This window comes from Manduca sexta, chromosome 27 (genome assembly GCF_014839805.1).
Source record: "Manduca sexta isolate Smith_Timp_Sample1 chromosome 27, JHU_Msex_v1.0, whole genome shotgun sequence".
Classification (NCBI taxonomy): Eukaryota; Metazoa; Arthropoda; class Insecta; order Lepidoptera; family Sphingidae; genus Manduca; species Manduca sexta.
Genome location: NC_051141.1, coordinates 7,473,966 through 7,500,415, shown reverse-complemented (window position 1 = coordinate 7,500,415; position 26,450 = coordinate 7,473,966). Strand labels below are relative to the sequence as shown.

Below are 26,450 nucleotides of genomic sequence, written 5' to 3'. Positions count from 1 at the left end.
TATATATAAAAATATATATATCTCCTTCGTCACTACAGATTTACAGAAAAGATTTAGCCGCACAATTGCTTTATCTCCTTCTACAGAATAGTCGCTTGTAGTAGCATTTTTTCAAGACTTGACCATATCGTCAACCTCATTTTATAAACAGTTAAAAATTAGCACGAATTGAGTTGACTTGTTGGTAACTTCTGGGGTAAGATTTGTGATAACTCTAGTGTGATAACCGAAATCTTTGTTTACAGTATAACGATTAGCGTGACATAAGTACGTAAGATCTTGCTTATGAGTGTAGTTTGCTTCGCTAACATTTTTACCTTACGGCTATAAATTCTCGGCGAATTGAAAATCGAGCGAGTTAGATAGATCTCACATAATAGTCTAAGATCCCGCTGCAGAATTAGTGCGCTCATCGAGTATATGTTAAAAACTACATTCTTACACATATTTATGCTTAGAAGAATATATATCTACTAGGTTGCCTATTAAAACTTGGCCGCAAATATTTTTAATTAAATTATTGTTAATTGATTTTTCGGAAAACATTTCATTCATTTGTTTTTCAAATAAAATATCGTCCACTTCATGACAATACACATAAAGACTCTGAAAAACCACGGTTGCCGTTGCGCACTTGGCCGCACCTCTTCGCAGTCAGGTGTAAGCAGGTATGACTATGATACATTTACTCGTTCATAATGTATATTTATTAGCTATACATCAAATTAAAGCTGAATTTTTTCTGGTGATCATGATACATGGTTGCCTAATTAAATCTGGCCGCAAATAAGGGTTGCCGACTCTTAAAAATGATAAATATTGAAGGTAGAGTGAAAGAGAGCTAGCGCGTTATATTACCAGTCAGAAAAGGATAACATACATAGCATGTAGTACATAATAAGGTTATATTCCCGTGACACACGTCATGTAGCTGTCATGTTTGCCGGCAAACATTCCGATGCTAAATGGGTTAATAAACTTCGAATAAAATTCATGAAGATGAAGGCGTGTTTTCTGTGTGAGAAAAATGCAATGTACTTGACTTTGATGATGCATCATTCAAAAGTGTTTGCTAATGTTATTATTTCGTCGTAAAAAAATATAAATACAATGATATTATATTAACAATTGAATCTACCTATGACTTTGGATATCATACAGCGTGTCTTAAAAAATTACAGTTTTAAAGCATAAAGATACAGAAGAATTCTACATGGTTTCTGGGAGATTCAGCTCCAATGCAAGTTGAAAATGTTCTCTGTGATTCCACGAACAAATCTTCCGATAATGACGATGATTATGATATTTCTAGCGATGAAAGTTATGAAAGTGATAGCTTCTATGATAGTGAAAATGAAAGCTCTGATGGTTCAGATTTTTAAATAAAATTTACGGATAGATAAGATACGTTTGTTTAATTTTTGAGTTACTTAAATGCTTCATTTATATGTAATAAGTTATTGAATACTTGAATAAAATATAATATTTACTCAAACAGTACTTGCACAATAAAATTTTATTTTACGTGAGTAACCCTAATTTTATTTTTAATGGATAGTAATTTATTGTGGTAATTTTTACATTTATCATTTTGAGAAGACTTTTTTTTGGAGTATTTATTAAGTTGTATCTACTATTGTTTTAACTGGTGGTTGAGAACACGATCATCAGGCGTTTGCGCAATGGCTCAAAAGTGTCGTGCAGCTAGTACTCGCTATCCTTTTCTGACTGGTAATATTACGCGCTAGCTCTCTTTCACTCTACCTTCAATATTTATCGTTTTTAAGAGTCGGCAACCCTTATTTGCGGCTAGATTTAATTAGGCAACCGTGTATCATGATCAACAGAAAAATTCAGCTTTAATTTGATGTATAGCTAATAAATATACATTATGAACGAGTAAATGTATCATAGTCATACCTGCTTACACCTGGCTGCGAAGAGGTGCGGCCAAGTGCGCAACGGCAACCGTGGTTTTTCAGAGTCTTTATGTGTATTGTCATGAAGAGGACGCTATTTTATTTGAAAAACAAATGAATGAAATGTTTTCCGAAAAATCAATTAACAATAATTTCATTAAAAATATTTGCGGCCAAGTTTTAATAGGCAACCTAGTAGATATATATTCTTCTAAGCATAAATATGTGTAAGAATGTAGTTTTTAACATGTACTCGATGAGTGCACTAATTCTGCAGTGGGATCTCGTACTATAATAGCATAGCTGGACGAATAATTGACGCATCAGCAGGCGGTAATCTAGACATTTTATCATATCCAAATAAGATTCCGCCGAAGACGCGAACAAAATCTAATGATCATAATGAATAAATAGATTATATTATTTTCTGCTCAACAATAAATAGGGTTTATTTTTTATTGTACATAATAACAAAACATAATTATCAGTAAGATAAAATATTTATAATATATTACAATATTTAAAAACAAACTTCTGACTAGGGTATTAGCGTCATTATCATTTTTATATACGATAATCGCTTAAAGAAACCAATCAATTATCACAATACTAAAAAACCAATAATGGTATTAACTTTACTATATTATTACGATTTTGTATGTACTTAGGTGTGAATGTTCCATACGATAAACTAGGTAGTTGATCGAAAGGCTCACACGAGTACACAATTCCAATTGGCGACACCAGGAGCGGAACAAAAACAAATAAACACTATCGTATTTTGGTACCGTTCCATTTCGATTCAAAATTGTACAAGATCGCTCAATTTCATCAAAGTTCTATATCTAGACTTCAAGGACGAATTCTGAATGACTAGGTACTATAGATAATATCTGAAAATCGTTCGTTCGATCGTTTTCACTATGAGTATTCAGTTTATTACTATTTTCATATCAAGAACCTAATGATACGTAAATAAGTTGTACTTTGCATACATCGAAGGACTGAAACAGATCTTTAATATTAGATTTGACTTTTCATCCATCTTTTCCTATGTAGAATAAATTAGAAAAAAGTTAACAAACTATAGAAACGTCGAACTAGTCCAAGGAAAATAAAATGGTAAAAGGGAACAAAAAGAAATAAGTGCATTTTTTTTGTAAAACTGGGGTACAGTTCTACTGTCCCAAGCGGTTTGCGGTGCTTACAATTGCTCACAAAAGTCATTAAGCGAATGTATTCAATGTATAGTAGCATTGGAATTGCTAAAGTTAATTTCTCGTTGAATTTCACGTTGAAGTTCATATTCAGCAATAGGTACGTATGGAAATATATATATTATAATAAATAGCACAAATTCTCTTATCCGACACCAACAATCAAAAATAATATTTTAATTAGTAGAAATATTTCCTACAAACAAATATAAGGCCATGCAAAAGTTATGACACCATTTTCTCATATATAGAAACTAGTATTATTAAACGATTCCAAAAATATTGACGATATTAATACCCAATATCATATTTTCATCTTGTTTTTCTGATACAAAGTATTATATTAATACTTCGCAAGGTTTAGAATATTTAGTTATATTATTTTTCAAATATTTGCTGTATTTGTATTTTATTATATGCATGGATCTTGGTATGTTTGAATATTTGTTATAAGGCATAAACTATTGAATACTATCATGAGTTGCCGGAACCGCCCGTTTACGACCCATCTCTATTAGAGGAATCAGAAACTCCAACACAAGGACATTCTCGCGTGTTTACACCGCGAAACCAATGACCAACTTCGATGTTCATTTCCTGATCTCTTAATTAAAGGATTAACTCCCTCTGCATGCTTCGAGAATAAACTAAATACACAGTAAATCTTATATCCTCGGTAAGGTTTTCGATGGATACGCAACCTCGAGGTGTTTGGTCACATCACAAAGGACAGGGACAAATGTCAATACTTTGAATCACCTTATATGTAACTATTATAAAATTGGTGGTCAGTCACCGCAGAGATTCGGTTGGTAAACCGGAGCATAATAGTGTTAGTTAATCGGCTTAGCGGTTGCTCGAACGACGCTAGGCTTGTTGTACCGTGTTTACACTTGGTGGTAAGAATTATAACCGTGACACACAAAAAATACCCCAACGTTAAAAGCAATAAGGGGTTTTACTCGAAACAAAACAGGGTAGGTTTTACGATATACATGAGTGTAACCAATGATTATTAATTATATCTAGATAAAGTAATTAATTTACCATGTACAATCTAGTTGGCGTTTATTATGTCATGTCATAATTACTAATTATATCGTCTGCTACAGACAGATTCATAATAATTACATGTGAACTGCATATACGTAAAATATTACGGCCCAAAGCTGATTGGAAAATATCCTATTCTTATTAGAATTCAATATTAAAGGGACCACGAAAGCTGCAAAGTCTTTGAAACGTCGGGAGAAAATTAAAATATAAAACCGCGATTAAATCGGAAAATAGTTTAATTTAATGTCTAACATTCGCGTAAACATAGACTCATTATACAAAATTCAATATTGTTTTATTCATTAGCAAATGGTAACCGATATAATAATTTAATTATTTAACATTTCACATCAAAGGCTCACGACGAAATCGAAATGAATTCTTTTTAAAATATCTAAGCGATCATAAAATTTTTAACACACTCAATAAATGTCCACATAAGAATTCTCTTCAGCACTAAAGGCCCACTGTGTACTTTTGTGGGTTAAAAGTGACCCTTAACATGCTTCACGTTTGCTCTATCAATGCGCCAAATTTTGACCGAATTTATTCATACTTACAAAATTTGAAATTATAAAAGCATTGTAGCAAGAAGTACCATAAATTATTTCTACTTTAACGAGCTTATCATCGCTTGACCTTGTTTTATTGAAGAATACATGCTAGATAAAAAAAAAAATATCTTTAACTACAAGAATCTGAACCGGCCGTTGTGTTATGCCCGCGCTGGCTAGCTACAAAAACAAACAGCGCATAAAAACATTTTACGCCTAAAAAGCAACTTCGAAATTCAAACCACAAAAATACAAATGCAGGAATTTGAACTTTAAACCGTTGCCCACAATTTTACTCTAGTCATCGTTAGTACCCAGTTATTCCAACACGCAAAAGAAATCTCTCATATCCTGTGGGATTTAAAATGGAGTACTCTCTAAGGCGAAGTTTATTCACAGGGCCTCATTTAAAATTGCGAGAAGATAAAAACACGGGTCTACCCTGGTGCCTCACTACGAACTGTGATTATAATTATTAACCTGGCCTGTCGAAAAAGAGGGTATTATCATTCTAGCGGCGCGACGCGGCGCGGCATCTCCGCCCGACCTGCAAGTGACTACCTTACCACTTCGCAGTAAGGCCCTGATCAAAACATGTCTGAGACTAATGACGACGACGCGAATTTTTATGGCACTTTTCGTTCTTCGGGGACTACTATTTGTTTGCAGATTTCCGTTGAATTCTCGCCCTTAAGACTGCTATAAAAAGTTAAACCGTCTAAACTGTGTCTACAAAGGCGATTTTATGTGTTTCGCCTTTTTCTCCTTTAGATGTTATTAAAAAACCAAGCAGGTTTACCACAGATGATCGTTACTACTCAATGTTTTTCTTTAATAATTCTCGTCGTTCAAATATTGTGTTAAATTATTAAAGTAGTCACAAAATTCCTAGAATTTAAACAAAGTGCTTGAGATTAACACGCGCTTCGTAGAATAAGTCAGAACATAAAACTCTTATTAAACGCCGTGGTGCCAATTTATGTCAAAACACACATTTACGTCCTCATGTGAAAAATTAAACTTTCGCCCTACAGCTATAACAAAGAATCATTTTCATTACACAAATAATAATATCTCAGCGTTCTTTCGGTAAAAAGAATACGACATCGCACTTTTGAAAAGGGACAAAAAATTCAACGGGGAAACAAAGAACTGGCGGGAAAAAATTATGTCACCGTCTCGGCATTACGCACGCCCTATTCAAGATTTCCCGGCCGAGTATTAACTGATACCGAAGCCTATTAACATGCCCATCACATGCGATTGGAAGATATACGGAATATTAACAAAATGGAGTGTTACTATCACCATAGATTAGATGGGGCAGAATTGATATCAAATCATTTTCGATGCGTATTATTTTTGTGCCCGTTTCTTTTATGTATCATCGCTGTGGCGGCTTTGTATTGAAGGTTGTGAAGACAATATTGTTTCTGTTATATTGACATTATCCATATAATATGATAAAACGAAACAAAGTTTGATAGCTAATACAGTCGACAAATGTAGGTGCCTAAGACAATGTCGTTAATACGTTTGTAATAAAAACATCTTAGGCCTAAAACGTCAGTTTGGTTTGTAACGTTTACTAATTGTACTAAGTAGGTATATAACCCATAACTAATTTATGTTAAAATATTGATATATTAGTAAAAGTAAATAGCAAGCACATTTTATTTAACAGTTAAACCAACAATGTAAGTCGTGTTCATTTTGTTACCATTTATTTAGTAACATTAATTAGAGAGTGACTTTTGTATTTGGTCGACTTATACATTTATGTGACGAGTAGCATTAACCAGAAGTTGTAAAGACCCTTAGAATAGAAATTAATTTATATTCCCAATCAATAACGTTATGCTTCATGAAACTGCACTTAAATTAAACAGTTCATTCGTTATTGACTAATGTGTTAACCATATAAATTGCGAGACATTGGCCCGTGCAATTTCAATATTAATTTACGGGCCCCGGTTGTTACCGAATGTCGGCAGTCAGAGCAAATCAAAAGCATTGTAGTTATTGTTTGATTCAAACCATTAATTATGACATATAACAAATCGTAAATTATAGGAGTCCTTTCATTGGTGTTTCTTTTTGTTATGCAAATATCTTTAATGCTTAATTAGGCATAATACATTGATTGAAGAAAAGGTATGTTGCAAAGTACACTATAAAATAAGTAAATGGCATCGTTATGTTAATGTATCAACACAGTTTTAATTTATATATTTTCCGATACTACTATATGATCTTTCATCGCTATAATTACATACTCAAAAAAGGAAGCAATAAATATCATTTTTTTTGGTTTGATTATATTCATACATTTCTTGCATAAATAAATTATAAGATGGTGCGACCGAAAAAGCTCTGTTTTTAACAAGGCCCACAATGTTTTTGTTTATTTGTGCAATAACATATCGCGCTTTTTGTTAGTTGTTTTGTTATTAAATTAAACATAATGATCTAATATATGCCAATTTAATAATAATAATAAATGTATTATAATTAGGTGCGCCCAAAAAAAATACAAACCATTAAACACGGTGAAGCTTAGAGTTATTTTAAATTTAAAAACAATTTCTAGGTTTAGTTTATAATAATATGGTATTTGTCAATATCAATAACTAGGATCTAGAATTGAAGTTTACCGGGGTATGCTAATGTGTTTGAGTAACAAAGTTCACCCGAAGCGAAAGACCCGGCGAATGATAACACCGATTTTATTCCTGTTCACTCGAAATCCACTATTCTAAGAGTTCTTGTGTGTTATCGTTTATTTTATCCCGAAAGTACTTCTTTCTAAGTGCACCGTTAAAATAAACAGCGTTTTTACTTCCTTCCCTGTGTATTTGGTGCGATAACTGCGTGTTTGTTCATTATGTTATTTAAATAATCCGTAGTAATATTAAAGTAATGAGGTACCAGTTGTCTCTTTTTTCTTTCTATGTCGCGGCTTTATAGTTTCTTAGTTTCTGACATATGGACCCTCTGTGGTCTTCAACTTCAACAAAATACATCACGTCTTACCGCCAAAGAAGTAGGCAGAGATACAATGCAATGTATTCCCTTCTGTGATGTGACAGAGGTCGGTAATATCGATTTCCATCTTCTTGGAAAGAAATACGGTTTTAACCCGACTCCTCTAAGCACACCGGCAAATCCTGCATCGTAATATGAACGAACCTCCGTGTAGTGTTTCTTATGCCACATTCTTGATGCCAGGCGTCGCTTTGCGAGCAATATTTTTTTAGGCCACAAAACACAATATTGTTGATACTGGCGTCTTTATACCATAGCCAACCTACTAAATACACCCTTAGAGCAATGGACCTATGCGTCATTATGCGGCTACATTCTGTACCAGAGCAATTCTTTTCATGATTTACTTTGCAGTTCTAATGTTATGTAGAACTACCGCCTACTGGATCCCATAACCTACAGTGCGGAAACACTTTCGCCTACGCTTCGACTGTTCAACAGTTAATACGTGTACTCGTTTTTCTCTCTTCCATTCAGAACTATTAAGACAAAAATGTATTAGCATAGTTATTATTTTTTTAGAACGTCAAGGAACCAATGTCCTTTTTAGCTTTAGAAAAACGCATCTGACTATGCATTTCATGTATAATATTATTCAGCACCACAAAAGAGTTATAGAGCTATTATTATTCCATTAGCATATATACCAAGGCGAAACTCGACCCTACAATTTGTGTGTGGATTTTCAACCGTTGTGTACCAAGGTTGCCCGCTGCGGTTAGCGGACACATCGCGAATGACGTAACAGTAATCCTAATTTACAGTAGAACACAATAAGCAATTAGTGTCGTTGATTTACAGCTGGACATATTGTTTGTTTAACCGAATTATAAACCAAACCCAAAGAATATTTGCTCGGACTATAAAATCAGCATAATATTTTGTAATTCTGGATGCGGCGGGTTTGGCCAAATGCCAGATTCAATTTAATCTTTGTACTGCGTGTTTCGTTGTGGTCACTCGTCTCGCTCTCGTTTCATGTACGACTGTTGGTTCCACTCATGGAATTAAATCCTTATCATATTCACTACGGACCATGTTTTACCCCCTTTGATAAAACATTAATAAATCTAGCAAGTTCTCTTCAAAGGATAAACGATTTACGGACGAGTAGTACTAGGCTTTTGCAAAATATCTGCGAGCCATAGAGCGGAATTTCATATCAAATTTGGTCAATTTTCATTTATTGTGTGTATTAATTGAATTGATTCCATTATGTTAATTTAGGAACGGATTTGAAATATAGATTTAAATTATAACTAGTGGACGTCCAACGGTCGAAACTTGACCGTCAGATTTGTCATATTTGTAACAGAAATTACACATAAATTTTATTTTTCTGTGTCGCTTATTTATATGAACTTCAATTATGCAAAGTGTCGGACTCCTACTTATGCGCCAAGTGTTTAAAAAAAAATATAGTCTACGAAAAGGCTGGCTCATTGGGCGGAAATATTTGGGAAATATTTGGGATGTGTGTAGAATAAATAACAGAACAGTAGCAAATCGGATACTTAAGTCAATGTACATTTTTTTACTGCTTTGAATGACGAGACGAGCTTGCCGTTCGCCTGATGGTAAGCGATACAACCGCTCATAAACAGTAAAAACACCATCCAAAACCTTGTATTATAAAGTAATGTTTGGTATTCACTGCGCTCGCCACCCTGAGACATGAGATGTTAAGTCTTATTATGTCCAGTAGTTACACTATCTACAATGTTCTTCAAACCGAAACACAACAATGACTACACGCTGCTGCTTGGTGGCAAAAATAGACATTGCGGTAGTACCTACCCAGGCGGACTCTCACCAATGAGACACCTATCACCAGTATTACAATAAATTAACACGCAAAGAAATTAACCCCTAATTTTAGCTCTTCACACAAACATTAATTAGCCAAACTTGCCAAGAATCCCTATCGCAAAGTACGCGATAATTTGACAACTTCAAAATATCATTTAGACATCCGTGTCGTGGAACAGATGTTACTAGTGGTAAATAAATCAGAGCCGCCTAAAACCTTGAGTGACTCGCTCGTTAAGCCACTGTACACAAGTGTACGCTTAGAAACTTAGCACCCAGTCTAACTTCGGCTATTAGTTTTAAGAGCGTAGAAAGCATAAACAAATCGTTTTTTCCTTACACGCAGTGTAATCGTACTAATGTACGATATTTCACCTCTATTTTATTTCGTTTTGATAGTATTTGAATATAAAACTATTATGATAATATAAAAGACTATGACTGCCTCGGTGGCGTAGTTGTATTGCATGTCCGGTACAATAGCGCTCTGAGGTCCTGGGTTCGAATCCCGGGTCGGGCAAAGTGATATTTGGGTTTTTCTGCTCAGTATCAGCCCGGAGTCTGGCATTTGTGCCCGATATGGCGATAGGCTCGCCCCCTATCACATCATGGGACGGAACATACTTGGCGAAAAGTGGGTGCCCTAGTTGCGCCTCTGCATACCCCTTCGGGGATAAAATGCGTGATGTTATGTATGTAGAATTTCATTTTTCCCACATCAGACTCACCCCTATCACTGCAATAAGAATTGTTTATTGTTAACAGCCTTGATAGCATAGTTTTTTTTTGCGTGCGCGGAACAACCACTTTTCTGAGATCGTGAGCGACTAATTATAACTACTACTAACTATCTGCCCGGAGTCTAGAATCTGTGTCCGATGTGGCGATAGGCTCCTTATTATATTATAGGGCATTATCATATCACTTTATAGAAACTCTTAGCAAAATTTCCGCTATTTTTATATATCAGGGCAAATACCGAATATCTAAGTTCTATAGACAGATTATAATTGGTAAAATAAATAATATTTTAATTTATAATAAATTATTTTCTTATAAAGATCAAAGTATTCAAGAGTTCAGTATATATGAACAAACGAGCGTGAAACAAACACGTCGATATAAGTTATCACGCTACGCGCTGGCCGAATATTTTTGCAGAATATTGGGCTATTCGGCCAAGAAACCCTCCGAATATTATGAATTGCGCTTTAGACCGAATATACTATTCTCTAAAAATCTACTCATAACTCTTCGCATGCTATAAAAATCGCTCTCTAAATTTAACACATTCCAAACAGGATTTTTAATATTATTTAAATAATTTAGTCCTAAGCCGGCAAGATATTTATTAAATACTACACAAGTTTGTCGCCCACATTTGTCCTTAAACATTATTAATAAAGTTAAACCAATTTGTGTAACAAACACAAAATTATTCTTGAAGTACAAATTAACAAATGGCAATGACGATGCATAAATGTAGGCGATCGACATTTATATCTGAAAGACATTAAAATTGGTAACGTGTAACAAGAATAAAAACCTGTAACCTTAAACAATGGCGAAACCAAATTACTGCTTTCCCCAGTTTGTTCTGACGAGGCAAACAAAAAACGGCAAGATAAATAAATAAAACTATGAACTATCCCGTACAAAGTAATGTAACATTCTTTGTGCTTTGTATAATAAAAAAAATCCTTTAGCTTAACTTAGGTTCTCGTTAATTACTATTTTGCGTGCAGAAAAAAATATTTAGGAGTTTTCTCCTGTTGAATAATGTTGGATAACGCTCAATGGGGGAGGCCTATGTCCAGCAGTGGACGATTCCCGGCTGAAATGTCGATGTTGATTATGATGAATAATGAATTCCTGACACAAACTTGCAGGTATTTTTATAGTTTCAAAGTTATATTTATCAAAATGGTAAATATATGCTATTTTATTAAATTCAGCAGTAAACATATAGTTGTATTCGCACACAGTTGTAGAACTATAATTATTTTTATGTAACGTGACTTCTAAAAAAGGTGCTAGAAACTTAAAAGCTATCAGAAGATGTTTAACTTTTAAATTTATCATAAAAACATCCACCACTATTTTCATCGACCACTAAAGAATATTCTGCAATATTGGCAACATCGCTGACCGTTAATATTTACGGTGTAGTCAATTTTGTTTTGAGATGCGAAACTCATTGTGTACCGTTGGAAATATGGTGTCCGCCTTCAGAATATTGTGCGCTTAGCCCGTCTGTTTCTGTTTTATATCCGGGCGCATGCCTTAAATATTCTCGGTGACCCGAATAGCTGGGCCTGTTCCATGGCACCTCTTTGCCAATAACTATGCATTGCACCCAGGATGCCTTTCCGAGCCATTAGGTGAATGTCCAATGAAAGTTTCATCTCGCGCGTGTTTTGTAAACGGATGGTAGTTTTACTATCGGGTATAATTTTGCGAAGAGCCTACTACATAAGAAGTACTACAGAAGTACCTACTACATATTCTGAATTATTTAGTGCTGTCGAAAAGTATTGCGTGGAGTGAATTGTCACGTTATTATATTTCAAATTCTTTGTAGCGAGTTCAATTCTCAAGCTAAAGAGATTGTTTGTTTTCAATTTGATTGCGTAATTGTGGAAAAACTGCTCCAATTCGGAGAGTTCTTACGTTAGTAAGAAGTTACATTACTCCGGTGGCTATGGGTTACATTTTATCCCAAGAATTAACTTAAACGTGGCTAGATGTAGGAATAATATAAATAATAATCCTAATTCTTTATACACCAAACAACTAATTATTTATGTACTACACTACAACAACATTGAACATACAAGGTAACTCAGGCGGATAAAGTTCCATAATCAAAGTATTTTTTTTAAATATGTGTTTTGTTTATCCCCACCTGCACTGCTCGTTTATCACTTTAAACTTCGTAGTCAGGTTTTGTGAGTTTGTAACGATATAGCTTATTTTAAACTTTTAAGTTTAAGTGAATACGTACTCTCTTATAATTCGTCCCGAAATATACCCATAGAAATATACCATGTATTTTAAATTAGCGATTTATGTTATATTCAATACGGAAACTAATATTATAGGTATTGGCAATGTTACGTCACATTATTTTATATATAGAAATTATTGTATGAGGAAAGACTGCAGATGCGCCGATCATTACCTTATATATTTAAAAAACACGCATTGAAAAGCCTATCGCCATATCCGAAGTACTTATACGCTCACGCATCAGGGCTTGCTAAACAGCAGACAATGAGTGTATACTGTCTAGTAAATCAGTAAAGAAAATTTCGAAAACGTCGAATGCTAATTACGATTTTTTAGGATTTTATCAAGGTCTGTTTTTTTAATAGTTGAGTAAAGTATTTACTAGTACTATACACTAGCATTTTTACTAGTGTTTAATGTAAATATTTCTTCCGTCATTAGAAGCACTACACAGTATCACAGTCCTAAATAAATAAATAATGGCGCTAAAATGTGACTGAAAATATTTTTTATGATGTAATCGAAAATGTTAATTGGATACTTTACCATCTCGAAACCACAGTAGCGGTCATAATTCTCATGTCACGCGTAAATAAACTCTTTGCAGTCGTTTGTAGATAGTTACTACAAATTATATGACTTAATTGTGCTAACATAGTATATACGATATCTGCCCGGATAACGACCACAATATATAAGGTTTTAAAACCCGCATTAGTGGCCCAAGTAAGTATCGAGTACTGGGATCACCCTGTATATACTCAGTTCAAACTTACAGTGCCACTATAATAGGCTATTTGACTACGTTTGATTTTGTGATTTTTTCCTGTGTAACAGCAATTAGTTTGTAAAAGAATTCCTTTTGTGAAAACAGTATTAAAATTCGACGAGAAATGGGACAGTTATTCAAATTTCAAATATTGCTACGTGCAGGAGTGGGCGCGGAGTGCGGATATAGCTTCATCTCTTTCTTCCGCACTCATCATAATGCACGATGAAGTCACATGCAAGTATTCCGTCCCTTTTCTCCTTTTTGACACTTATCCCTACTAACTAATTTCAATGGCTTATAACTTGTAGATTTTTCAGCAAATTTCAATGATTTCTTCTGTTTTAGAATTACGAATACGACGTACGAATCTTATAAAAGTTGTAAAAAATAAGTCAAATACCCTATTGTAGCACATAGTGAGAGATATTGCCTTTTGTCAATCAACACATTGTCTGGACCTCACGCCGCTTGCCCCGTCCGTTTATAAAACAAATAAAGTCCCTATAATGGAAAATATGGTATGCGACAATCTCCGGTCACTCAGGTAATATAAACTAATCGGTTTGAAGAATAGATTTAGTTGTAACATAAAAGAGTTTGAAACAAAAATCAAATTTGGACTGAAGTTTTTTTTTATAAAAATATCAACTATATTAGAATAATTCATTGCTTTTTAATTAGGGCTCCATAGTCCCATCCAAATTTGATAATACTCTTGTCAATGTTCAGATTATCGGAGAATCGACTGGAAAAACAAACATGTTTGAACACGTACATTTTCTTCTACTTTGCTTCGTCTAAACCCCCGATATCACAAATGGATCAATTTCAATTAATTTAAGTCGTTTTATAACCATGAATATTAAAACTACGGATGTATCGAGTATACGTGCGTAACAGATTCGATTCAGTTATCTCTAAACGCTTTTAATCCTTTACAAAAATGTATTCATAAATAAAGTCTGCAAAAACGAACAAAATCAGTACTGGAAAATAAAGTACTTGTATACCGACCACGGCACTGCAGAACCCTTCATAATGTTTTCAGTGCTAGTTACACTCCGTGTTCAGCCACTGTGTCGCGTAAACATAACGATTGCAATAAATGAGAGTTCTTCAATCCTTGTTAAATGTCAAAATTTAGACGTTGAAATTATATAGCTTTGAGAACTCTCGTTAATTTTATTGATAAATAATAGGTACGAATGTGCGAATTAAAATAGATGTGACAATAATTATTACAAGGATTAATCAGTCTTACATACATACATACATACATACATAGTATCACGCCTTTATCCCATAGGGGTAGGCAGAGACTATAGATTGCCACTTTGCACGGTCCTGGCATACTTCTCGCGCTTCCTCAAGCTTCATTAATCCTTCCATGCATTCCCTCCGGTTCCGGGTACTTTTGACCTGGCCTTTACTGAGAATGTCAGATATCTGACATTCGAAGGTTCGGTGCGGTCGACCCCTACCGGCTCTTCCATCCACATTCGCCTTATAAACCCTCTTTGTCAGTCTCTTATCATCCATCCTCTCCAAATGCCCAAACCACCTTAGCATACATAATACATAATATGTATATACTTGTTTTAACGTTAAGAGGTGGCTAAGAATTGCTTAAATAGCTGTCAAAAACATCACCGGTTTGCTAGTTAAAACCTTATTGTCAGGCAAGATGGCGAGCTATGACTTACAGCTGATCGAGTAAATTTTTGATTTAACAAAGCATAGCTTTGCGAAATTTTTATAAGTAAGACTGGATATGTTTAACATAAATTATAACCGTAGAGAATTTTTGGTTTGGACTCGTAATCCTACAATTCTGGAAATTCTTTCAGTTATAAATTAATAAGATTTAATAATTTACATAATATAAATATGGCTATTCCGAACTTCGCATGTTCTTAATATAAGAAAAAACTAAAAACTAAAAGACGTAAAATATCATAAATTGTGAAAAAAGTATTTGTATCTCGAATTGAGTGAGATACCTTGTTCTTTCTTAATTTGTTACTATCTATTGTTTTAGATTTATTCTACAGAGTATTAAGGTCAATTTAAAAGTGGTTATTTATATTACTCACTATTAAAGAAGTATAGTGTTTCATCCTTTCGGCATAGTTCATTAAAAAACGAACTAATTTGTAAATACAAGTTTATTATTATTTACAGAATACCATTTAGAATTTCAGTAAGTATATGAAATATCGCACAGAAAACCGATATTTCCCGACCCTAGAATCAAACGTGAGAGTTCACCACGGGACTATCCAACACAAGTACGCCGGAGAATCACAGCAAAGTTGTAAATAAATATATCTAATATTGTAAAAAAAGTTATCTGAATATAAAATTATTATACGAACCGAAAACCCTCTCATAATAAAATATAGGTACCATTCGCCCCAAATCAAGGACCTTGCAGAAACTAGGACCGTAGTCATTTACGATTTGTTTCCTCTTCAAAAGGGGACGAATGTTTTGGCCCCGGGGACAATTTTATTATAGGTCTTTACCTCGATTCCGCCTATAATGATTTCCAAGTGTGTGATGGTCTCTATACGCTCGTAAAGACTGGGGGAGATAAAAACTGTAATAGCCTGGTGATTAGTGGCCGAGGCTTTTCGAAATGCTATAGAGATTGAATCGGATAGGGGAGGCTAGGCATCTCTTGGATCGGAAATATTAACTTACATTCCATAGTATGTTTTATATGAATAGTTTTCTTTATTAAGTACCTACTATATTTGTAAATTAATTATTTTGTTTGGGGATAACTTGTGTTGAGCAATGGGCTTCGTATTTAAAATTTTGCTCTCTCATCGCGCTTAGGACTTTGTTTCTGGAGTATTACTGCACAGTTCTTCTGAAGTAAAAAGTTACCTTATTAATCAAGCACTCCTGGTTAGTATGACGTCATTGGGTAATTGGTTCAATATCCGGACCAGAGGCCATGCAGGTCAACTGTGTCAGAAGGTCAAGAGGATGACCATCACCCCTATCCATACTTGACTGATAAGGTTGCTACATGACCAGGAAGCAGGAACCGGATATTAATAACAAAAAAAAGTGAGATATTTTAAGGCTAAATTACTTTATTCTAACATTAATTTTTTTTTATAATTCGCAGGTTATTAATGATAAAATGCTTTGAAAGGTTAACAATTTTGAATTTTAATCTGTCTTATCTCTAATTTTGAAACTACTATGATAAGAATGTTCTTTATCAAAAGCTTATCAAAATTATATTGCTAACTTGTTAATATTCACTATTTGCTTTTATTACACTGAATATCCATAATATTCTTCGCTACAAAGCAATTTAAATTGCTAAAATATTTTCATGAAGATTGCATTTCTTCGCTTTGTAACAAGGCGTGGTGCGATAAAATACAACACCTCATAAAATTTCAAACTATGAAGTTGAGTAAAGTATTTATGCGTTATAAATGTCTAGTTAGTTATTAATTATTCAAAATAATTTTATTATAATTACATTCATTAAAAGTCTATGTTACTCTGTCAAAAATAGCGTCAACCCTGGCATGCAAGTAGGTCGACCGCCTTAATAGAGCTTGTGAAGGAATACGGGCACTAGAGGCTTGCAAACAACCACTCTACTAAGTAGAGATTATGCCATGTGTGAACACAGCATGCAGATACACCAACACGTATTTAGACACGGGCACCGTCATCGAATCGACTTCAACTTTAGCTATTAGTTTAGCATAATTGCACATGCAAGCGCGAGACTATATCGATTTATTTACAATGTACAACTGATAACAGAAATATGGCCGCGATTACTCTGTTGTGGTTTATAATACCGTTGTTTGCATCTTTGTTACATTTAAATTCTAAAGTCGCTGAACACGTGCAGCATGTCCTGGATTATCGTATAATACTTTTTATCCCGAATATTTAGCATTTAAACTTTTATCCCGGCAAATATATTACATGTGGACTGATAAACCTAACATTCCGCTTGTACGGTACGGGAAGTAGCTTATATTCATTTTTAATATTCACCATCGATAGCACATAAACTTCTAACAAACAAACGTCTTCACAACTACAATTTAATGTCATTACAAACTTTGTCATATATAAATTATTGTAAAATCTTTACAATTTTACTTAATATAATAAGATTGTAACAGGCTGATCTCTATACATTACAGATATAAAAGAGAAACTAATATGAAGGCCTTTATTTTTAAGTTATTCCATATTAAAATGGCAACGGCAGCTCGGAGTCAGAAAGTTGGCGGTGTTTTACTCCCGTGCCTCGAATAGCACGTAAAGCCGTCAGTTCAGCGCCTGATCTCTCTCCGAACATGTCGGATTGCCGTCTCACCGGACTATGGTGGGAAAGGAACAGAGAGTGCACCTGAGTATTGCGCACACACTTGTGCGCCTAATATCTCTCTGCGTACCTGGCTGATTTCCGTTGAGATTGCCCGCCGTGGCCGAAATTCGGTTAGGAAGGGATTCAAACATTCAATTTATTATTGGAATCTAAAGGTATATATCTCATGCCTAATGTCTATCGAATCAAACAAGTCGAAACAGTCTTAGGCAACTTATTGTAAAAAATGTAATTTTTGTAATCATAAAAATAAACAAAGTGCGTAATGAGTAACAACTCCAGAGTATTGTATTTTATCTAGAGTGATCAAAGATAAATAAAACTCTAGTTTACCCTCGGAAACCACCCCGAGGTTTAAATGCATATTTAAATCTACAAGCATCTGTAGGAGACAATCGTAGATATCTATTCAGTAAATAAAGACTAGATTTGAAAATTCTAAAATTTCTAATAATATATGTAGCAGTGTAACGATGTAGCGAGTGCAGCAATATTCGCGAATATTGTACGATTCACAATATGTTGTTAGACACACCAACATAAAAGCACTACGTGCTCCTGAAACTATTGGTTGAGATGACTCGCCAATCCATGACTATTGGCGTTCACCTCTGCGGTAATCCGATGTTGCACTTTAGCCTTTGTGTAATCTGAAATCGATAGAATGCTAAAACATGTGCGGCTAAATATATCGTCGTCCGTTTTTTCAAAAACAAATCAGGGAATTGCTCGACACTATTTTAAAAAGAAAAGGGTATAAAACGCGAAAATATACGCAAATATGATGCGAAAAACACGTGCCCCAAGTATCAAGTAGTTCCCGTGAGTAAGCTTGACTTGACACACTTTTTGAAGACGTAAAAGAAGCATAAAAGTTCACATTACAAACAACAATAACACAAGAAACCGATGTTTTTCGTGACACGTCGTCGCAGTCTACATTTACAGAGATCACGTATTACGAATTTCAGTCTCTTTGTCATGAAATTTAAAAAAAGAAGAAATTGTAGAGCAGTAAGTATATTTATTACATAAAAATATGATCTACTAAAAACATAAATAAGATTGATATGATTATTATTTTTTGGTAAAATTATAACTTTTAAAATTGAGAATAACCTCTTACTAATTGTTATAATAGCAACATACTAACGGAAAAAGCAAAATAAAGAACAGGCTAACCGTAGTTCACAAATTACAAAGTTAACATACTTTAACACCTAAATGTTGAAGAATTCACATCAGCATAAGTCAGGTACGCTTGTAAGCCACTTGACCCCTAAATGTCTTTAGGTGAACTCGTGAAGTTTAAACTAACACCAAGCGGCATATTAACTTCCTCCAAAGGTAAAGGCGGGCCTACAAAAAGGAAACAGCTCCCAACTTTGTTATACTTGTAAGCAATGGAGAGTTTAGAGTTTGGCCTCTGTGAATATAATATGTGTGATGCCCAGACGTGATCGACATTTGACGTCCCCGCGGGCAAAACGGTCCCTATTTGCTTTTTTTTTATTACCACATCCATATTTCAACACGAATATCCCCAACAATATTTGGAAGTACAGAGAGCACTAATGCGTGCGTGGTGAGAAAAATGATATCGTCCCTCTATTCAATATTCGCGGCAGGATATAGGAAAAGCCACTATTGAATAGTTCATGTTGAGTGTCGGAGCGCTTAGGTAATTTATGTTAAGCTGGCATATTTTGCGCGATTGAACGTTAACTGACATATTCAATTAGAAAACGTCCTATCTCATTTGTTGAGCCTTAACAACAAATTTGTCTCAAAGTATCATTTTATTCAAATATATGTCACAAATTTAATAATAGTTACACTCAGTAAGTATTTGAATACCACGAAGATTAAACGCCGACGCGGGAATTGGGTTATTTATAAGCGTTATTAATAATTCAGTTAATTATATATTTATTATTACAAATTTAAAAAGATCATTAATAATTAAAAACTATTTCTATTATAAAAATTGTAAATACACAAAAAAAAAACTTATCAGTGAAATAAGAATCTTACGCAACATTTTAATTTTATTCAGAAATATTGTATACTCAATATTATTGACCCCATTTAATCATAAAGTGTTCTTCCTTATTGGCATCTAGGTCACGTAAATAGCGTACTACTTACGAAAGGATTTTCATAACAACGGGTAATACCTCCAACAGTTCGCATTTGTATTGTCATCAGTTTAGGGATTGAAAACTCTAAACATACACGAAATTGAATTCTATTAACCAAGAACGAGGTCGCAACAGATTCGCATCAAATATTGTCATTGCGGGGAATCCCGCCAGCTGGTGGGTCGATTAATGTAAATTTTTGACAATACAGCACTTATATTGTAGTTTGACACATAAGGATTTTTAATCACTTAACGAGTACGATGATAAATACCATTATTTTTGTAGAGACAAAAACTTTAGTACCCAAGAAGGTTTTTAAGTTTGCTACTTAAGTTTGTCAATATCGGTAACCATAATCTAGCATACGAGTATATAATTCTATTTAAATTATATTAGAATTTGATAGTAACATTAATTAATTTACGTGCTACAACGATGCCGAATATCCTTAGAATATTTCAGGGCATGAGATAACAAAAAAATCTTGAAAACGATTATAAGGTCTCGCAGCGTGACCTTTATCAAAAGCAGTAATATTGTATAGAAAAAAATGTTCATAATGGATTTATATCTGTTTTCCTGCTTGGTAACAATTAGCTTAGTCCGTGAAATAACAAGAGCAATCTTTAGTGACCCAGCGTCGTCCGTAGGGAATGAATGAAACCACCGAATACACGATCGTTTATAAACGTACCTACCGCCATTGTTAGACAAACACAATATTTTCCGATATAGTAAGATGTATTTTATCAAGGACGCACTTTAATAACCTATTGTTAGCACTTAAATATTTTTGTAAGCGTATTTGTGACGTGACCTACACTTCTTGCTATAAAAATACCGAGCGTTTGACAGATCGAGTGTGACTGTAGGTCGTTGACTCTCGTTCCGGTCCGGATACATCTTTGTGAAAGGATTTCTGTTAAATAACTGGATCTATTTAATTTAATCAAAATCGCTTCAGTTCTTAACATTATTATTATTATTTTGTTTTTGTGACAGAAATACAAATATAAATTCTACAAATTGATGACAACTGAACGATGTGATGAGGTCATTTCATGAACGTTTCGGTGGCTAGTACGTTACTTAGTTAGCACAAGGAATTGTCCAAACTCCAAGCCCCATAAAATTGTGTAAACTCAACCTACAAATGGAATAGGCGAAACAATTTAACCGTCCGTGTAGTGGGAGACCGAAACGACTTGCTTGAACATTATATTTCACTATAATGTCCTTATCGTCACATACAGGACGAATATTTTGTCCTAGCAAATAAGACTTCTTCATCAGCCTTGCTGTTGTCCTTCAGTCGAATTCTTGATAGAGTTGCCATAATTTAATAATAGGCGAAAATTGGCAGTATGATTGATCTTCAGTTATAGAAGCCTTTAGACTCGTCTTATCAACTTTGATTAGTGCGTAACGCGAACTCACAATAGCGCTATGTAATGAGACTATGACGTTCAGTTTGATACACCCTTCAACAAGATCCTGACACTCTCTATTGACCAAGCCGTAAATCTATTAGCCCACAAGTCAAGTATGACACCTAAAAATGTTCTCTCACCAGCTGTGTCACCCAGTCTACATGTCCAATCAGACTCAGTAAGGACTCGTACCAAATCGGTATGCACGAAGTGTAGAACACACGAATAAATCAAACAATACCGTTTTATAAAGCTTTGAACCATAATATTTTGGGTCAAATAATATATTCTGATTTACCACCGGCGCATTAGTATGCTGTCTTGTTCGTGTAATAGTAATCCTAAACAATAATATCTGGTACATTTATGGGCGGTGATAAATTAATTTAAGACGTTTTGAGGGTACAGTTATGTGTGTCAGATACTTGGAGTACGAATGTATTTGGTTATGCAAATACGTAGTTCAATCTTTGAATTGATCGTGATGCTGTTATCTGTACATCTATTTTAATTTAATTTTAATCGCTTTCTTTTTGTTTCGATTATAGTACATCTTCATTTTTTACAATATTTATATAAACCCGTGGAAGTTAATTGATTCATAAATTCTTATATCAATCATCATTATTTTCTAGCGAATGTCCTATACTCTTTGTGCAACAAACCAACCGAAAGTTATTAGGTCTTTTAGTTCTTGAGATTTCATAAAAAAAATATTATGAAAGAAGGAATAAAATACTTCGGAGTACATTATATTATCAGAGTATATTACTTATATTTTCATTTGCGTTAGCTCAGACGTGAGCTAACGCTTTATAATTTTAAAGATTATAAAGTTTAATATCGTGTGAAGGATGGCCTACTATAATACTGGATTATTTCGTAGTCCAGTAGTTACTTTAGTTTCTTTTCCTGGCCCCTAAAATATTTTTTATAATAGAAGCTATCGAAAAAATAAGTTTTAAATCAATGCTTGGGCACACTTTGGGCATACATTATATGTACCTCGTATTATTTGGCGTTCCGAAAGTTCACTGTGTTCAAATTAATTGAACGGCAATCTGTTCAAACTGACTTTAGTATGGTCAATATTGACAGCTTGTAGTTGTGTACGGAGTGGCGCTCATGATATAAGAACTCGAGTCTAAGTTTAAACCCGGATTTGAATAAAAAATTAGAGTCAAATAAGTAAAATTATTTGTTGTTCAAGACAATAAATAGGTTACAACCGTGACGTTTTAGTTGCTACTTAAGTTCGGATTTTGAACAAATAGTTTATATGGACGTTCGTGTCTATAGAATATACGTCAATGGTACCATATGAATATATTCCGTTACTTAATATCGCAAACAAGAGCGATATTAGCCGAGTCGTTATCAAGTTACATATAATATCGTTGCTATTTAATAAACAGATATTAACATCTCAAATGATATCTTACTTAAGTCATAATCTGTAACCGATTTTGACAGCTAAGCTTTGTTTATTAAACAGTGCCAACTCCGATAACAGGTGCTCAAATGACAAGTCAACGTTTATTTATTTTTAGTCCAATACGTTAAATATCTTCTCAAGCACGTACAATGGCCCGACTACCTTACACGCTAAGTACGGAAAAAGGATCCCATAGCCAACTACTTAAGATCCGACTCAAAGGTGAAATCTGTTTACTAATCGACCCTGAAATACATAATATATTACAGACAATTACAATCGCGAGTAAAAGCTAGTAATATATACAGAACATACATTGTTTTACTATGGCTCCTACTCGTTAATGATTGTGTAAAATAAATTCGTAACACGCAAAAACCGTCGGACTGATTGTCAAAATACGGAAATTTTCGCTAATAATGTTTTAATTTTCACAGGCTCAATAAAGCCTAAATTACAATTAATTAAATTATATTGTTTAAACGTGTTGATTACAGTGTGTTGGAGTTTTATACAATCAACAGTCCGTGTGCCTCTTTTCGTTCGCGTTAAATTGGCTTTAGAGCTAATAATATATTCTGCGCAATTTTGAGTACAACTTCCTCTTGATGTTAAATCTAAAATATTAATATTAAACTTGCATAAAATATCTTAATATTTTTACTGTACCTATAACTAAAACTGACAACAGTAAAGCGCTAAAAATGTAACGTCGCAAAACGTTACCTTAATTCGATAATTTTTTTTATAAAGTAGTAATAAATACCTTTAAAGCATCAATACCTTTCAACTAAATTATATTGAAAGTGTTATAAAATCTGAAACATGTTATAACAACCATTCATCAATTAGCCTGATCCTATATTTCTTTCTCAAGGCTGGCAACGTGCATGATATTTGTGAAGCTTATTAAACTATTAAGTGTCCATAAATAAGTTTAAAGGAAAAGTGGTTCAACGGTGCATTTTACAAACTGACAATCTCCCTTACTACTATGACCATCTCCGCCAGACCCATCCGGCAGAAATGGCCAATAGCAAACTGAAAAAATAATAATTACGGGTTTTATTTTCTGAAAGTTTAATGTAAAAAGTTTAAATAAATATTGATTTATAAATAATTATAGTTTTGATTTGATTGGCCAATAAAACTAATGTCACTAGAAAATCGCGTTATCGCTGTCACCACCTGCGGTTGAATGGAACGGTTATGTTGGTTTGCACCTGTCTTACAGCCCAGTGTCGACACTCGGGAGTATTGCATCCTACGTGAGAACATTGGGCTAAGTCGCTAGGCGCAACCGCTATATATACCGCACACCGACGCATACGGGGCGCCTCCGGGTGGCTTGTTGCACTGATATAGCTGCCCGGAAGTCGTAACCGTCCCTGAGCTAGCTGCGCGGAATCTTCCCAAATGCCACCGCCCCCCAATTTAACAATATTATATTAATATTAAAAAAGTTATTTGACTAATTGTTTTTAATTATTTGCATGCCACTAAAACTCCGTGTTGAAAACAGTTGAATATGATGCGTCCATATTTTTAGTTACAAACATAAACCACTATACCCAATGATTCTGGAAAATAAACATGATTAGATTTGATTAATTTAACTTGATCGATCAACATATCAACTACGGATCGGCAGAATACGTCTCCCTAGAGATGAAATCCCGAATAGAAATGTTGACTGATAGCGAATGTAAAATTTTCACGATAAATAATTAAAATACGAACACTGAAAAACTATAAAATTGTATTGATAAACGTCAACGCGACGCTGCGAAAAATTGTAATTTTTAAAGACTTTTGTATTAATAACCATTTTTGTAAATGATAGCTATGAATTTAAATTGCAAACGTGTACAAATAAACCTGAAAAACAAATTCAAATATGAAATTAATTACTAATCCTGTTAAACATCTATTAGAAACGGAAAGGTTAGTATTTTAGTTAGAGCACCCCCAATTCTGGTCTGTTTGGATTCAAAATTGTTGCCTTAACAGGAAACTACAGTATTTATAAATATTAAAAGAAAGGATTTTTGTTCTGTGAACTATAAAGCAGGCGAAACAAACAGCAAAAGCAATTGATGATAAGAAAGACTCTATGATTTTGTTATACAGATCAAATGTTTAAAAAATGCTGTACTAGCTATAGCCCTTGGCTTCGCTTCATGAAATTTGGTCTAGGGAAAACATTTTAAAATATATCGTGTGGTGTATTGATAATAATTAGCCAAACGGTAACGCAAGTTACGCAACACTTCCGGGCCATTGGCGGCGCAGGGTAGACGTCTTCAGTGTGCTACGCTGTACTTTGTTGGTTTATTCCACTGCCCAACAACACATACAGTGGAGGACACCAAATATCCCATCTATGTACCATCTTATTCCGCATCAAATGTCGTGTAAAATATTTCAATACTTTAACCGTGCAAACGTAATAGAAAGTTATTTTTGCAGTTCTAATATTAATGTTTTATTATAACATTGTTACAGTTTGTAACCAGTTCGCGCGTGGAGTGATTGCTATGGTGGGTGCGGTGACGCCGGAATCCTTCGACACGCTACACTCCTACGCCAACACTTTCCAGATGCCGTTCATGACGCCATGGTTCCCGGAGAAGGTACGCTAAATATTCTGTTACTGAACTGTACGATGAGTGAAAATTATAGCTATTCAGATAAGAGCTAAGAGGTATATGCTACACTTACATAAAATATATAAACTTGACACTCTCTTATTGCTTTTGGGTAGTCAATAGGACCAGCATGAACTTATTAAAAAAAGAATAAGTAATTGTAGTCAAGTATTAAAAAAGAAAATATTGAAGTATTTGTATATGAAACGTTTCTAAAATTAACTAACGAAATTCAGAAACACTTCGCTGCTATCACATTTAAAATTAAACTGACTTAAAATCGGCTCATATTAGAAATCCTTTAGACGGGCTGCGCGTCGGATCCATGTCATCGGACTCGGCGCGGCATACTAGAATTAAGTGACGGGTCACGATTGATTAATTATATTGATGAGCCGGTCGACAAATATATTAACGGCTGTTAGTATAAATGGGAAAAGCAGATAAGTCTCGCCACCTCTTTCATGAAAAGTCGAGAATATCTGTTTTTGGTAAATCCAGCCTGTGAATTTCTTGCAACAAAAACATAACAAACAGCTTGTGAAATTTTGAGTAAGCGATTTGAGGAAACGAAATACCAATGTACACATAAATATTGAAATCTAATAAATGTTAAATTATAAAATAAGCCACATTGAGGCATAAGTACTTAAACAGCTAAATCACTATAATTTAGCCCCAACTCATGGGACCTGTTTTAAAAATTATTAAACAAACTCCGACTACTCATAAATCCATGTTTATTTTACTTATCGTCTTCGGCTGTTAATTTAAAACTGTATACCACGGAATCGTTCACGTAAAACTTATTTACATTACTTCAATGCGGATCGCTATTAAGCATACTTGCTTGCCTTCACTTGATGTTCCTTAGGCAAACATTTTTAGGCAACATGTCCTGTCTGTAATTAAAATTATTATTTATGCATAAGCCTACAACGTAAAATAACAATCACTATAATACTTTTAGTATAAATTACTTACTTCTACTGAAGTTAAACACCGGATCGGTGACCAGAAATACATTATATCCA

At 34.1% G+C, this 26,450-nt stretch overlaps 1 protein-coding gene across 1 annotated transcript in view; it reads left to right on the top strand.

Moving 5' to 3' along the window:
• LOC115441172 (glutamate receptor 1) overlaps positions 1-26,450 on the top strand; it is a 63,754-nt gene that overhangs the window by 2,259 nt on the left and 35,045 nt on the right. The window contains exon 2 of the mRNA XM_030165829.2: positions 25,274-25,401. Coding sequence (XP_030021689.2) covers positions 25,274-25,401 — 128 coding nt within the window. The remainder of the gene's footprint in view (positions 1-25,273; positions 25,402-26,450) is intronic.